Consider the following 16897-nt stretch of genomic DNA (forward strand, 5'->3'; position numbering starts at 1 on the left):
CCTTACTGATAAAAGAAGACAAGAAATATATGCCTACAAGAATATAAAATAAAGAGCTACAGTGACCTTAAAAGAAACCAGCTAGAAGAAAACTTAACATTTAGGCTATCACTGGAAGTCGGATATTGAAAACTCTGGAATGGAAAACCGTTTAGGGAAGGTGTAATTACCGGTAACACTGAAAAATAGAAACCGTAAATTATTGAAGCACCAGAAAACAAAACCGTTAACATATTGAAAACTGAGGAAACACAACAGTAAAATATTGAAAACAGAAACAGAACATTGAAAAATAATTAAGTTAACCTGAAATTCTTGAGTGAGGAAGGAAGGCAAGATGAATATGGATGAAATGGATAACCACCCTGGCAAGATCCAGATCCTACAAGACCTGGATTTGTACTATATCAGACAACTGGCTCACAATTTCAAGGTAAGGATGATTCAGATTAGGTTGACTCGAGTTATGATGGGTTGGAGTAGGTGGGGTTAAAATGGGTCGGGATAGGTCAGGTTTGGTTAAGTTAGGTTAGGCTGGATCGGCTTGATGTGGGTTAAGCTGGGTAGGTTAGGTATTGAGTTGGGTTTGGCTGAATTAAGCAAGGAAGGGTTGAGTTAGTCAAAGGCAAATCCTACAAGACCTGTCTCTATCAGGCAACTGGCTCACAGCTTTAAGGTAAGTGTGATATAAATTGGGTTGGAAGAATTATACCCACTTGCTGGTGTTGAAATTATGCATATCAACTAGCCTAGATACCAGTACCGTACAACACTCTTCCCCACTTCGACCCTTGTCAGGTAATTTTTCCATTTGAATGAGTCAGCATTATAATCAAGACACTTAAATTTGGATAAGACAAGATGAGGTTAAGTTAGGTTTGGCTGGGTTAGACAATCTAGATCCTACTAGACCTCTGTTTATCTTGCCTTAAGTATCATATAAGGTACTGTATATAAGTCATGTTAGTGTAGGTTTGTTCGGTTTCGTTACGTTAAGTTGGATTGGGATTTTTTAGAAGCTTGGTTGAGCTGGGTCATCGGTGTCGTAAATCAGGTTCGGTTGCTCTAAATTAGTGTGTGTGTGTGTGTGTGTGTGTGTGTGTGTACCCTAGTGTTCCATAACCCCACACGTGTTAAACAGTAGGGTGGATGGCTTATGGATGCGTGGTAGTCAAGGTTACATCCGCTTTCCCGGTGACGCCTTTGCTCAACTTGCAGTATAGCCTACCGGATTTTCCTGAACCTAACCGTCTGCTGTTAGATTATTTTATTCAGCTCGGGAAATGCTGCTATTAGTGAAGGGATTGAAGGAGGCTGTATCAAATCTCTGCAGTTCTAAAAATAATCTCACTGAAGGTGCTGTCTCCCTCACCCATTGTGTACCCTACCCTGCTTGAGTAAATACCGTATAGGCCTACTGTAAATGCAAGGAGGTCTGTATATAGGCTGATTAACATGATATCTATTAAATCACAGGCTAAAAAGATAATGCATAGATATGAGAGTCTGCTCCCGTTAGGTTAGGTGTTGGGCCGTTCTTTAAATCTTCACAAAAATAACTCTGGTCATGACGCCAACGCCGCAAGTCCATTACAGTCTGCGCACTTTTGCAACGAACCAGAACACGTGTATCACTGACTGCTCTTGTAGTGTGTTATTTTGGATAGCAGACCAGTAATAATGTAGCATTAGAGTACAGAAACCCACACCTTAAGGTTTGTTCTTCATTTTAATACTCTTAGGCTTCTGTGGTTCACTTGGTTGAGTAAAATCGTCTGGCGTAAGCTGGAATACCAAATAGTATACCGGTACTAGAGTTGTCCCAACTGTGAGAGGGTTATGGATGATATGATCACTCGGGCTTGTGACTCGCTCGTGGCCGATGTAATGGTGTGGCGTTAGCTGAAATAAAATGGTAAAAAGGACGTAACCGTGAGAGGGCTGGCCTAATCAGGATCCACTAAGCCTAATATGCTATAATTAAACATATGGTTTCCTTGGCTGACATTGGTTTGACTGGGTACAGAAATAGAAGTGTCAGTTATTTCCGGCCCACGCAGTGTTAGCCTCTACATAGGCTAGCACATTTTCTGATGCCAAACTGGGCTGTGTTACAGTGATGAGGCCACTATACTCTTTACACTTTAACTTGGCCAGAACTTGCCATGTATCATCTCTGTTTAGTTATTGCTAATAGCATTATACCTATTCTATGGTATTAGGCTAATTACGAAGTAGTGCCATGGAAAAGATGTATGCCTAGAGGCGTAGCATTAGACTACCTTAATGTAGCACTGAGCTACGTAAAATAAACAGTAAAAAGAAGAAAATTTGGGCTAAGTTAAAGTGTAAGGAGTACATTATAAACTAAACATACTACTCGGTATCTCATGCCAACGAGTAGCCTCTCACTCCCATGATACCATGATACTATACGGTATTCACATATCTTATTTTTACTACCGTATCTCCAAACAGTTTCGTTCACTTTTAGGGTTCGCCTGGAGGGATTAGGTATGGAATAGCTACAGTAGTCTTTAGTATGACTTTATCTCTAACAGGGAAATACAGATCATCCAATAACAGCAAAAATCAAGCACAAACTGATGTCACCCTACTGAAGGCATTAATGTCTGGTACTTGGATCACATTATATGTATACTGTAGGCTATTGTAAGTTACCATTATAGGTTCTAGGTACTGAATATGTATCCTCTTGAATCCGGGAGTCATCCTCTTTAGTTTAATTTTGCTGGATTTTTGTGTTTAAATCAGGAAACCCCAAGGGAAAAAAAAAAAAAAAAACTTCCCCGGGCTCATTGTATTAAGCATGATAAGCAGTCTCAGGTTTATCCTACTCTGGACACATGGTTGGGAAATCCGTTGCCGAGGTACAGGTACAGCATTCACAAAGCATCTCAACCAGTTTTTATGATAAACAAGTATATATGGCAGTTTATTACTGCCAGGAATCAATATGTTTTGTCGCAGTTTTCACCTTGATGTTCACTGTAGTTTGATTGCAGCTGTATAAGTGAACATAAAAATATAAACGGGGATTCTGCTGCACAACTTGTGTTCCAGAAAGTCGGTAGCTAACCAAGTAACCCATCCCCACGACAACATACCTGTACGCCCACACAGGCCTCACTGTCCTTGTTATAGTCGGCTTGTGCTCACCTGGCGGAACTGGGCCATACCAACAACTTTAATATTAAGTCACGGTTGTATCATATTCAATGAGCCTTGGTTATGAGGTAGGGCTGAGTGTCCTTTGTTACCAGGCTAGGCTAATCAAAACGATCCTCTAATCTAACAACACTTGGCCCTCAACTGAGCCGAAAGGGAGTTAGGGATGTAGGTTAACTTGGCAAAAACACTGGGGATATCTCGTGCAGGACAAGTGTAGCGAGTAGTATTAGGCTAGTGGAGCTGTTAGAGGCCACAGACTATATACTCGCAATTTACTGTACCGGTATCTCACTTCACTCCCTCATTAGATGGCTGCGTTTTTTATTCTCTTGGCAACTGTATCAGCTTAACTCTCTGCTTGCCGTATAGCTTAAACTTTGCATTTTACTTTAACTAACGTCTCACGGTTTTATTCATCTCTGAGAAGCCACCGCTCTAAGGAAACTCGATTAACAGTTGGCCGAGAATGTATTTTATACCGGCTAACGCCAGACAGTTAAATTAATCTCAGACATTCTGCGTAGTTGAAGGGTTAAGTGCGACCCGTCGGACTGAAGAGATTAATTACGTGTTGGGTGAATGAGGGTTTGGCCCATTTAACTGAGAAGATTGTGGTTAGTCTCCTATCGGGTCTGTTCTTGCTCTCAGGACCCAACCTCACCCCATCCGTAAGTAGGAAAAGAGGTCTGGATGATGGTGATGATGATGATGATGGAAGAACAGCGAATACTTCTTGATATTTTAGTGTTTAATTCCTTCGGTACAGTGATGTGTTTTCTGTGTTTTGTTCTTGCTACTTCCGGGCAATCTTGCTCAGCTTCAGATTTTATTTCTTCGAAATGGAGAGGTTAAATATAGCCATCATTAAGCCTTTTACCACAAAAGGTCGATCAGAAGCTGAATAAAATCATATTTGGACTGCAAGAACAAGATACATAATTCGTCGTAGTGAAAAATGTTAAACTCTGCCCTGCAGTACCGGTATGTGGAATTTGTACCGTTGATGAGAGTATCATGAAGCAGTAGTGCGTGTGGATTGTCCAGATCTGTACTGTAGGTAGGATTAGCCCATAGTCTACTGGTATAGCCCAGCTAAAATATGAATATCAAAGGATTTATTTTCATTACAGGTAACGCAGCTTCATAAGAGTATTGTGTGTTTACCTAGGACTACTTCTGTGTATATTCTTATAATATTAGGTTCACCCTGAAATCACACACACACACACACACACACACGACTTATATGGAGGCTGAATGTGTGTGTGTGTGTGTGTGTGTGTGTGTGTGTGTGTGTGTGTGTGTGCCAAATCAGATTAGCCAAGCGACTGTTCTCCAGCCTCCCCCCTCGCTGGGGGAAATACTACGGTAGGCTAATAACCTCTCAGACGGTTTGGATAATGCAGCAAAAAAAAAAAAAAAAACTTTAATTTTATTTATCCATTTCGCTGCCATGGACGGACTTTTGGATTTTATTCCACTGCTTGTCTTCTATTATAGACTCGTAGGAAGTTATTTTATTTAAGTTCCTGCAGACGATTTTATTCGGGAAAATTCAGTCAGACTATTACAGTCTACATTACTTTCATCTTTAACCAGTCTCTACTATGTACTCGCTTTGATATTTTATTAACGGAAACTACTGTACAGACGATATCGTTCAGTCGAGGAAAAGTGTGACAGAGTCAGAGGGTTAAGTTGGTGACCATATTTGTAGACATAAACATTAACCCCGATAGAGAGGCTTGGAGGATTTTTTTTATTCCTCGGATGCACGTTCGGTTAAGGCGTCTGGCGTAAGTGTCGTACTCAGGTTGGCATAGGAGGTTTCGTAGCTCCTCGTCCTCAGCGATTTATTTTTCTTGTTACCGGTACAGCTTAGCATTGCCATATATGTTGACTATATCGTTGTAATACGACACACTTAGCGTGAATAACATTGGTACAAGAGGATGTTAAGGTGAGATGTAATGTGCAGAATAAATTGCTAAGAATCATGTGTTACGAAATCGCCAAAGCCACTTAGAATACGACCCTTAGTGTAAAGATAGACACAAAAGAGAATGGTAAATTGCTTGCTGGGTGGATGGATGATATTTATTTATATATCCTACATTTGTCGATAGCCAAATCTGTTCATCCATATCGTAATCACATTATGAATTATCATCGTTTCTAGGGTTTCACCTACACAGTGAAGCAAATTACTCGTAGTTACTCTTCTTCAAAAACTAATGGAGGAAAATAACAAAAAGAGACGAAAGAGGTGGAATTTTTAACCATCCCCCCCCCCCCAGTTTATTCGTCAAAGTAAACATTCCTGTATTATCATGGCTTCTGTTATACAATCGCCTTTGGAAGTGTTTCTCTTATTAAAAATTCTATTCTACAGCAAAATCGGATTAATGAAATCGGCAAGATAGAAATTGTTTAGTTATGAGAATAAACAGGAGAGAATAAATAGGAAATATATTTTTTAAAATATAGTCTAATTACAGTTAATTTTCCTAGTTCATTTCCTTTGTCTACGGTACTCCCCACAGTCGTTGAAGCCACTGACGTCACCGGAAACTGGTTTATATTTTGACGGACAAAATGTTAAGGTGACGCCATGTTACCGGGTGTATGACATCAGTGAGCAATAACAGAGCAAAGAAAATAATGTCTAAGCTGTGGGTATCAACGTAAGAGTACAAAGCCATGTTCTGGTGGCGTGTTAGACTTGTAACACCTCTTTCTTGGCTGTTTACATGCATATTGCACCTAAGTATTCTGTGTATAAATTGATGATGTTTTTGATATTAACGTAGTCAGCATCAATAACACAGCCTACTAGAGGATACTAACGCTACGAAGTCTCCAGTGCGACGATAGGCCATAATAAAATCGGGGGCCGCATTAGTTTCCTGAGATTTGGCAAAGTCGTACACAATATTACTTTTATACATTTCGCACTTTCAGACATATCACGATTACATTAAACATTGTTCTTGTCGCGTAACCCCGGTCCGCCAGGCCGAGCAGACCCAAAAGCGATGTGATGATAATTTACTGTCTGGGGGACTTGTTTGTCGTGAAGTTGTTAGGATCTTTTATAAATAAGGCGTCTGGGAGATCTACTCTTACTGGTACCGGTATAAGAGAAAAATTGATGATGTATGACTTTGATCATAGAAGTAGGACACACAGTTGGGGAGCGGAAGACCGAGGATGAGGTGAATGAAGGTGGTGTGGGATGGAGGAAGAGCAGCCTAATGACGGAGGACAAAACGACATGGATGGTACCGTATATTTCGTAGCTACCCCCTTTAGGATTTAGACGTGTACCTGTAGATAGGTACACCCCCCACCCCCCACTGTGCCCACTCATCGTTCTCGTCATGACTGCCTGGGTGTGTGTGTGATGTGATAGGCGTACTGATCCAGCCCTTACCCCTTTCTTCGTAACTGTTAACCTTTTTGGCTGTGATATACGAACCTTTTATTTTATTGAGGCTAACGTAAGACGGTTTTATTTGTCTCGTGGAAATTTATTGTAGGAATAGGCGCAAAGAAATACATAAATTATTGGATAAATTTATGCATAAAATCGAATAACGCTGTGACGTAGAAGCTTGAACCTTGCACTTTATTCCAATACACCAGCCGCTGTTATTAGTCACCGAGAAACCCAACGTAGTCAGAGGCTTTTGTTGATTGTATTTGTTCTGGAAGGACTGGCCCCCTCAGTGCGATGATGTTTATATTTAGTTTATTTTTAATGCTACCAGATGTTATTACTGTAATCAGTTTAGGAATGCCATCTATTAATGACCTCTCCAGTTCGAGAAGTTTATCTAAAGTGAAGTAAAATCGACTGGAGGTACCAAAAATAGAATAAAATTGCAAAATGGCATTATCATACTGAAGTTGTTAAGATTTTCCAGTTTTGCAATGAGTATTTTATTGATTCAGTGCGAAGCAAATGTTACTGAAATGCAGTAGGGTAGCGTGTGGCAGCAGTGGATTAGCCCCGCTGACGGCTAGGCTACTGTCTCACCAAATCCCAGCCTACACCGGTATTATATTTCAATGCACTCACTATTGTTGCCAGCTGGGTAGCCTAACCTAGCCGCTACGCCTCTTCTGTTCTACCTAGTCCGGTCAAGTTTCTCTGGGCTTTCACTCACCTGGTAGGCAGCTTACACGTAGTGTAAGCAAGATGAATCGGTTTGGAGATTTCGGGCCGTAGGCTATTTTGATGGGTTAGGAAGCTTTCTGGCACTTTGAACAACATATTATGTATTTAGCTATTGTAACATATACGGTATATATTTCTTACATGGTATGTCGACAGCCTGCAGAAATAACACTCAGGATTGTCTTAACGTACCGGATAGAAAAATAAAGTGGTGAGGAAGAGGTTTTACATAACTTTCATAACCGGTGAGAATACGAACTTCTGTATACACCCCTTGCAAATGCGTTCCCCTCCCCCTTCCCCCAGCTAACCCATCCCAAGTCAGTTTAGTGAAGTATGACTCACCCACGCTCACCCCTCACTTGGAGAGTTCCGCCCCTGTGCAAACCAAAGACCAATCATCGCCTAACAATAATTACCGTACTAGCCTCCTGGTGGTACGGTACTCCTGACACAGCCTGCCTCGCTAAGCGTTTTAATTTGCATGGTAATATGGCCTTTGGGTTACCATGGACACAGTGTGGTTGGGTTGGGTTATGGCGGCAGAGAGAGAGAGAGGGAGGGGGAGGTCGTAAAGGAAGAAGTGGAGGTTGGGAGGTGGTGGTGCTTGATGCCCCCCTCCCCCAACCGCCACCCCGGTTGCTTCATGGTAGGCTGGTTGGCCATGGCGGCGTTATAGACTAGATTCGCATCGTATGTAGTCTATCTCTCGGTGTCTGTGTATTGTTTAAAGTCTACCCTGTGTGTGTGTGTGTGTGTGTGTGTGTGTGTGTGTGTGTGTGTGTGTTTAAGGGGGTGGGTTCGGTTAGCCCCCCCATGGACACAGCTGCTGTTGGCTACAAGTGTTCACCCCACCGATAAGAAGGGAGGAGGGAGAGAGAGGAAAGGGGGAGAGGGGGAGGCTACAGTAGATAAACTATGGGAGAGGGGATGGAGAGGAAGCTAGAGTACATTAGATTAAGGATGAGAGAGAGAGAGAGAGAGTATAATGAACCAAGGAGCTATGCGAGAGAAAAAGAAATATAGTGGGAGTGAAAGCTTAAGGACGCGAGATTAGGCTAAGTATGAAAGTGAGAGATGGGAGTTGAGCAAATACTCGTCGGTGGGAGAGAGAGAGAGAGAGAGAGAGAGAGAGAGAGAGAGAGAGAGGGATAGGGTAGTAGGCTATTATGAACAAACTAGCCCTGGGAGAAGTGGGGGGGGGGAGAATTATGAACAAACGAGCTCTGGGAGGGAGACATGGAGAGGGTGGGAGTGAAAGCTAAAGTACGCGAGATTAGGCCAGAGTATGAAAGGGGGAAATGGGATGGGAGTTGGTAAATAATGTTAAGAGCGAGAGAGGGGGAGGGGAGTTGACGATAGCGATACCTATCGCAGTTACTATCACTCACGGAAGCGGAAAGTTAATTAGGTTTTGCGAAGTTCACGTTTGCTTATTTATTTACCTTACTTCTGCCTGTTAGTCGCTGTGTTTGTATTAACCCCTGCAAAACGCCACTTCTTAGGGTTGCCTTGTAATTGCCATAAGTGGCATCGTAGCACCTATTTCTTAACGATTTATTTTACATATTACAGGTTAACATTCTCTTGTGTATTATTATTTTAAGTTGCTTCATTCTGGACTCAGTTTTCCATCAGTAACACGAGAGGGTGATGAAATATAATTTGCAGAGTAAATTTTTTCCCCTCCCTCTCAAGACGATTTCATTAATTTTGAGGAAGCACGTCCTGTTGTAAGGGTTAGAACCTCATGAAATTCCTTGTGTACACCCAGCAAAAAAATTATCGTTACCTCTGGGTGCGATGAACTCTGAAATGATTTGTAAAAGTGAAACTGTGTTCATTTGGTACTGGTAGTAGTTCAGAACCCTTGGTCCTTATGTCATATTGTATCTCGCCACAAGGGTAACGAATATATATATTTGTGGGTGTACAATGCTGTTTTTATTTCATGATTTGTACCGCGAACATTTATTCAGTGTTAGACCTCGTATTGTAGAGGTTTAGAATCGGTCTGTGTTGTATATCTGTTATTAAGATTACCAGTATTACGGTATTACTGTTACTATTATTATTATTATTATTATTATTATTATTATTGTAACGGGCAAATTATTTTATTCAGGTGAGGAGAAACTTCGTCAAGTGAAGTGGTTTTTGTAGGTTGTTACTTACGTCTCCAAACGAGTGATGGGAAAACTTTGAGCGAAAATTGCATTACGGATGTTGCTCTTGAAAAACAAGATCTTTCGTTAAAGTTATAATGGTCTTTCATAACCATTTTTTCAAGTGTTCCTGGTACGTTGAAATGATTGATATGTACAGTATATACGGTACTGTAATGTTGACTACCGCTGAGCGATATTTATGCAGGCGAAGGGAAACCTCTCGTATTGCTCAGGGTATAAACAGTCTTCATTAACCCTTCTTTTCGATGATATTTAATACGGCATGTTGTTCCCGCCACCACCATGACACTTTTATGTATTTAATGGGAGACCCGTCCGCAGTACTGAAGGCACTGGAAGGAAAGGCTACGTTACTTAGTCTTTTTTTTTTTTTTCGGCCAAAGTATTGAGACATTGGTAGTTTTTAATCTTTTATTAATTAATTGATTTATGTATTTGCTGACCCTAATTCCTCTCACCGGTAGTTAAATATTTTCGGTTGACAAGCGAAATATAATACATGGTGCCTAGAGTTGCAAAGGACATAGTGAATGATCATGACTGAGGTTAAGTATTATATTTCCATGGTTCACAATAGGCTTGTCAAAAATTATGGTAATCGAATATGAAAACATACTTTCGTTTGTATTTAACACACACACACACACACACACACACACACACACACACACACGATGACATACTTCGTGACAAACCAACACACAAATGGTAGCTCATACTCAGACTCACTCACGAAAATACACAAACACTCTCATACAGCTACTCACTCTTATCCTGCATGATGTGTGTAGCCCAGCAAGGAGTTTGTGTGTGTGTGTGTGTGAGAGAGAGAGAGAGAATGTTTAGAGAGATTGTACAGTGTGATATGGGGTTTGTGTTGATAGTGAGTGGTTTGTTGTTGTTGGAGGAGAGTCAGAACATTACATCATTAACTCCAGATGTTACTGCTGCTCTGTCCAAGTTTGTCTTGGGGTCACATATAGTCTAAGGTCAGTGACGCCGAAATTGATGGATGGCTTGTCCAAGACCGCATCAAAACTTTATTGAGTGTATATAACCCCAGGATGAATGAAAAAGGTACGGTATCTGTACTGTAAACAAAAACGCATTTTGGAGGTGTTTTGCACGGGTTTGAAATGGCCGATGTTTAAGTGTTGAGCAGGTGGCATCTGTATACGTATAATATAGCCTACTTTAGGTCGGGTTGCTGCCAGTGATATGAAATGTCTCGGTACCGTACTATTTAAGTACTGGTAATATTGTGCAAGAAATGATGTACAGTACGGTATTTTTAATAAGATTATTGATGACCATTAACCCATTATTCCTTTGCTGTCGACAATACAGCTAAAGCACGGAAATCAGAGTGACCAACAGTGCCTGTAGGTGTGCCATGAAATGAACAAGAACACCATAAGGCAGGAAAGCTATATGAAGTGCACAGGACCATCAGCTGCCTTGTCAGTTGCCGTCAGGAACTGGTGTTGTCAGAAGCAGATCACTCTAAGACCCATAAGGTGTGTGTGTGGGTGGGAGAGAGAGAGAGAGAGATTTCGGTAGCCAGCAGAAACAGAAAAATACTAAAGCATAAAATATGAAGAATAGCTTCAATAAACGGAGGTAAACAATATATTTGTGCCAGAGACAACAGTGCACGGCACTGATAGTATTCAGGAACACTGACATGTTTCTTCATTTAAGGCAGTTCTGATTCCCGTCATGTCCCATCCCACCACCCCCTTCTATCGCCTCCTCTCCCCAATATGCACCTTGAGCCTTTAAGTTTGGCGCGGTGGTTGCATTGTTAGATTGCCCTTGGGTAGTGATGCTACCATGGCCGGGGTTCATAACCATCTGTGACCATCTGGGTGGTAGGGGTGGAGGTTCTCCCATTACCGTACTCCATGGCCACCTTCATGGCTTGGAATGCACCTTCATGTCGTAAAGATTACGCGATCTCCCTCATCACTGCACCTCACTCTTGCCTGTACTTTTATAGTTATACAGAAATATTGTCATCGGATAAGGAAGCTCCCTACCATCTTTTCCTTGCCATTTTATATCTGTAGTTAGTACCGGCATGTAGTATATTCTGTTATGTTATTGATGAAATCTGTTTTGATATGAAAAAAGCAACATACGAGCAAATAATAAGCTGTAATATACAAAACAGACAGCCAGTTAAGGAAGACGTGCTGAAAAGCCTCCCAGGCTGTCGAGATTTGCCAACCACACCTGCTCTTACTGTGTCCATGCTTTTCAACAACCATACGGTAGGTCATGCGTAACCCAACTTGAAGTATATTTTCAGATACAGTTGCACAGAAGTAATGAAATTTTAATATGATAATGATACCATAGTGATAGTTGTGATGATGATGATTATTATTATTATTATTATTATCCGTGCATAAACAAATCATCATCATCATCATTCCTCATACCACCTCCTCATATGAGAGGTTTTGTTGGTGCAATTAAGTTCGGAAATGAAAAGCTTTAAACCATATGTGTGGGATGATACAATTATATATATATATATATATATATATATATATATATATATATATATATATATATATATATATATATATATATATATATATATATATATATATATATATATATATATATATATATATATATACTGAGAGAGAGAGAGAATATGAGTTGGGTGGTCTGAAGAAATGGTATCGTAGACCAAGATACGGGGTGGGGGGGAGTCTAGGCTGTGACGGGATGGTTACTAAGGAAGAAAAATGTAGCTACTTGGAAAACGTATGTCGGAACCACCCCTTACAGAATGCGGCGTCAGGGGAGAGTTGGGGAAGGGGGGGGAGGAAGAGACTGGAAGAATGGGGAATTTATAACAAGTGTGTGTGTGTGTGTGTGTGTGTGTGTGTGTGTGTGTGTGTGTGTGTGTGTGTGTGTGTAGTGCGCGTGCGTGAGTGTGGTTGAGGTATACCAGTGTGAGTGTGGGAGTGCTAGGGGTTATAACTATTGCCTCTCACCTCTTCCTGGCTTACCCAACCTCACTCAGCCTCACCAAATCTCACCCTGCCTCAGTTACTCTCATCATCCATCCTACCTTATTCTCCCTCACCTTTTAGGCTGTACTTCAATTTGCCCTGCTTTACATTGCACTATTTCCCCCTACCTCACTCTTCCGTGTCCTGCCTTGTCCTGCCTCACACTGCCTCGCTTTACCTCACCACCTTGTCTCGCATGATCCTACTTCACCCTGCCTTGCTTAGCCTTGCCCTGTCTCTTCCTCTGCCTCTCCCTGCCTCACCTTACCTTACCCTGCTGTATTCTCATTTTTTCTTCTCATCCTTATGTTTTCTCACCTCTCCACTTTGTCCTGTCTTCTATTTCTTCAGTTTCTTCTGTTTACCTTCTTTTACTCTCTCTTCTTCTCTTTTTCCATCTCACATTTTAAAAAAATCTTCCACAACCTCGCCTGCTTCCCCTTTCTTTTTTCATTTTTTCTTCTCTTCTTTTTACCTGTTATTCTCTTTCTCCAGTTTCCCTAATTTCCCTCCTTTTCCATTTCTTCAGTACCTCAGTTCTGTTTTCCTCTTCTTATCTCACGCTTCTTCACCTCTCCTTTTCCCTTTTATTTACACTTCTGAATTTTTCTTCCCAGTTTTGTTTATTTCTTTTAAGCTTCTCCTTCGTTTTCATACGGTATATATTTCCTTCTTCCTCTTCCCTTTCCTCGTTCTCCATATCTCCCTCTCCCTCCTACTTTCGTCCTTTTCTCCATTTTTCCGCCTGTTATTCTCAAAATTTTCTTACCTTCCCCTTTTCTCCTCCCCTATCTCTCTATCTTTTTTTCTTTTTTTTTAATTTCTTGTTTTCCATCTCCTTCCAACCACATCCCTTCCCCTTCCTTGCTTCTTCATTGCCTCATTCTCCCGCGTCATTCCATTTTTGTCACTCTTCCTTCTTTATCTATCTTCCCACTCCTCTTCCTTACCTCCCTCCTTATCTGCATCCTCCATCATTCTAACCCCCTCCCCACATTCACCTACTTATCCTCTGTCTCCTTCCTCTTCTCTCTCTCTCTCTCTCTCTCTCTCTCTCTCTCTCTCTCTCTCTCTCTCTCTCTCTCTCTCCCCCCCCCTTCCCCATCGCCTGCAGCCCCATCGTGATCCCTCTCACAATGGTAACACACTTTGCATGCGCCACCTCTCCTCTTTCCCCTCCAGCCCTATAGCTGTTTACACACCACAACATTTTACACCGTCCTAGGTATTTACTGCAGTTTTTCCCACATACATTTGAACACTCAGGTATTTCCATTGGCACACGGTACATTTTTCCACGTAAAGAATATTTGCATACCGGTACATTTTTTATACGGAAGTGTTTCCAGTAATTTATAGCAGTTTCTGAAAGTGTAACACTAGCATTTCCTCTACATTTTCCACATACCGTACGTTTTTACACGCTGACATTTCCAACAGCCTCTGCGTACACTGTTATATATCAATTTTTCCAACAGTTTCCATCAGCTTCTGTATATCTTTTTACAGCAGATTTTCCTACCATTTCCATCAAATTCTGCATACCAATACATTTTTTACTCAACTTTTTTGCTTATTCTGGACCACATTCTTAAATCGAAACCGGGAAGATATAACTCCCAAACTTTACCGCTGACTTTGAGAACAGCTGTGGGGATAAGATTGTATTCCAGGTTACGTAATGCAATTGGCAGTGAGGTAAAGGAGGCCACGCTTTTGGCCAGCCCCATGCTACCCTTTTTGTTAGTCACGTATTTCTTTCCTTTGTTGTGTGTTTCAGTATTAACAGCAGAAATTGTAAGGCTTGCGATCCATTTCTTGATGTTTGATGGAACTCCGCCATTATTGTTACAGCTCTTTTTGCCAGGGTGGAGTCAGGGGCTGTGGTCCCATCAACTCTTCTCTTATTGACTTCCTTTGTTCTGACCGCTGGGTACTTCTTAACTCTCTGCTTGTATGCCCACTCCTTAGGGGACATGCAGCATCCGCCGGTCTCTTTGTCTCTCTCTCTCTCTCTCTCTCTCTCTCTCTCTCTCTCTCTCTCTCTCTCACACACACACACACACACACACACACGCACGCACGCACGCACGCACGCACGCACGCACGCACGCGCACACACACACACACACACACACACACACACACACACACACACACACACACACACTTTTTCTGTCCAACTTTTACATACAGTGCTGTTTAAATTCTTCATTCTAGTTTGTTCTTACTACAGAAAAAAAGTATATTTGTCTTCAGTTCTAGAAAGACCTCAGCTAATGAACGGTCTAATGAAAATATCGCCTAACTCTTCCAACTCCAAAAGACTCTCAGCCTAAATAAAACCCTTTGGTAGATTAAAACAATACGGTACGTCATGGGAGTGAAGTGGTCAGCCTCAGCCGTGCCAACTCGCTCATTCCATCACATTCAAGACCATTGTTAGCGAGAAGTAGTGTGGCTACAGATTTAGCACATAGCCAACATGTAAACTCTTATCATATAATTATCATCGAAATATTAGAGTACTGAGTAAGTTTTATTGTAAACTTCTTAGCTATCCCTTGAACCTGAGGACGTCATTTTAGTGTACTTTTGCTATAGTATCTTGACGATTTACGCTCAGCTTATATAGGCCTAATGTAGATTTTCAAACAAGTGTTAGTTATAGCTTTAGCCCCTTCATTACTGTATTAGATGGGTTTCCGAAGATGAATGAATTCGTCTGACACTAGCATGGAAAAATAAAAGCACGATTGCCTATAGCTCATTGTGTTAAATTTGCAACATATATGTCGTTTAGTAATAAAACAGTATACTGTATTTATGTACTGTATTACCGGTAGGCTACTGTAGTGCGTTTACTCTAACCTGACAAATATCCCAAACCACTTTTAGTTTACGTATTGGCAAGTGTGGTCAGATTGGAGGGTCGAGTAAACAAGTAACCATGGACAATCAATCCTGCCTCCTAAGTAATGTTGATCGAATTTCATACAACCACAACTTAGTGCGATATTCAGGTTGTGGGAGTGACCTAGTTCCATCTGGTGAAAACAACGGACCCGAGTGTATCGCTGAGACCATGCATGATTCATACACCCCCTGGCGAGGCTCCGTGCACTGCTAAGGGGTGCATGCACCTCCGGTTCGACAACCCTGCTCTAATGCAACTATTTCATTGCCACATGTCCGCATCCTGCCCTCCGCACGCAGTCAGAAGGATTCAAAGCTAGTTGATCCATGGTTTCACTGTGAGCGATGTTGCGTTTACTTTTTTTCCTAAAAGGCAAATTTTTTTGAGTAGATTGTGTATTACATATGCTGCATAAAGGTCCTTCTTTATGTTGCATTTATTAAAATACCAGACATGTATGGACATGAGATGTTGCTGGAGAATATTTGTTAACGTTTAGTTTTCGGTTTCAGAGTGTGAAGGAGAAATAATATAAAGATACATTTTGATTGAGTGTTCACAGTTGGTCAACTTGGGAAGTCCTCTGTCTCTCCACCTGCCTGCCACCTCCTGTCCTTGAACACACCTTGCCCGGGCATCTCAGAATGAACAGATCTTTACTATGGCTCTCTTGTTGGACGTTTTCAGGAAGGAATGATTTTTGTAAGAGTTTTTTTTTTTTTTTTTTCCGTAGGCTTGAAAAAAGAATCATATTTTACACTAACATTCACCGGTTTCTCGACTATGATATTTAAGCCAATTTAAACATTAGCCATACCGTACCTGTTTGCGCTTCTAACTTCCTACATGGTTTTTAGCTCCCTAGCGTTTCCAGCAGTGCAGTATACTAGTTTATTCAGCAACTGCTCCAGCTGACACTTCCAGTATATTACGTTTGTTTCTTGTTAATCTTTGTAGCATTAGCCCTTCTACCCTCTTATATTTCCAGCATATACTTTTTATATTAACTGAGCTTCTCTACTCGGACAAATTCAGCTTTCATTTTCTCAGATATTTCAACCCCTCCACTCCCCGCCCCCTGTTTTTTTTTTTTTTTAACTGTGCTATTTGTAACATTTAAATACATATATATTCCACTGTAACATTTCAAACGCATATAACATTATTTAGCAAACATTTCCCTCAAATTTTTTCAGTATAGCATTCCCATTATTATTTATTTAGTTTTTTCGTTTTATTTTTTACTTATTTTTTCCATTCTGATTTTCAGTTAACTTGGCTGGGATTTTCGTATTTCGGCAGCTTACTTCACGTAGTTCAGTGGCAGAATAAGACATTACTTTAGCTGCTTTTTTTTATCCTTTCATAGCACTTTTTCGTGGCTAGCAGT

The 16897-nt window shown here is 41.0% G+C and overlaps 1 protein-coding gene across 1 annotated transcript in view; it reads left to right on the forward strand.

The window, feature by feature from the left end:
- Positions 1–323: 323 nt before the first annotated feature.
- The window catches only part of LOC145407013 (rhotekin-like), a 63945-nt gene continuing 47371 nt past the window's right edge, over positions 324–16897 (forward strand). The window contains exon 1 of the mRNA XM_080278027.1: positions 324–433. Coding sequence (XP_080134153.1) covers positions 338–433 — 96 coding nt within the window. The 5' untranslated portion in view covers positions 324–337. The remainder of the gene's footprint in view (positions 434–16897) is intronic.

Source organism: Coenobita brevimanus, chromosome 72 (assembly GCF_032717465.1).
Source record: "Coenobita brevimanus isolate Jiangsu-jjx chromosome 72, ASM3271746v2, whole genome shotgun sequence".
Classification (NCBI taxonomy): Eukaryota; Metazoa; Arthropoda; class Malacostraca; order Decapoda; family Coenobitidae; genus Coenobita; species Coenobita brevimanus.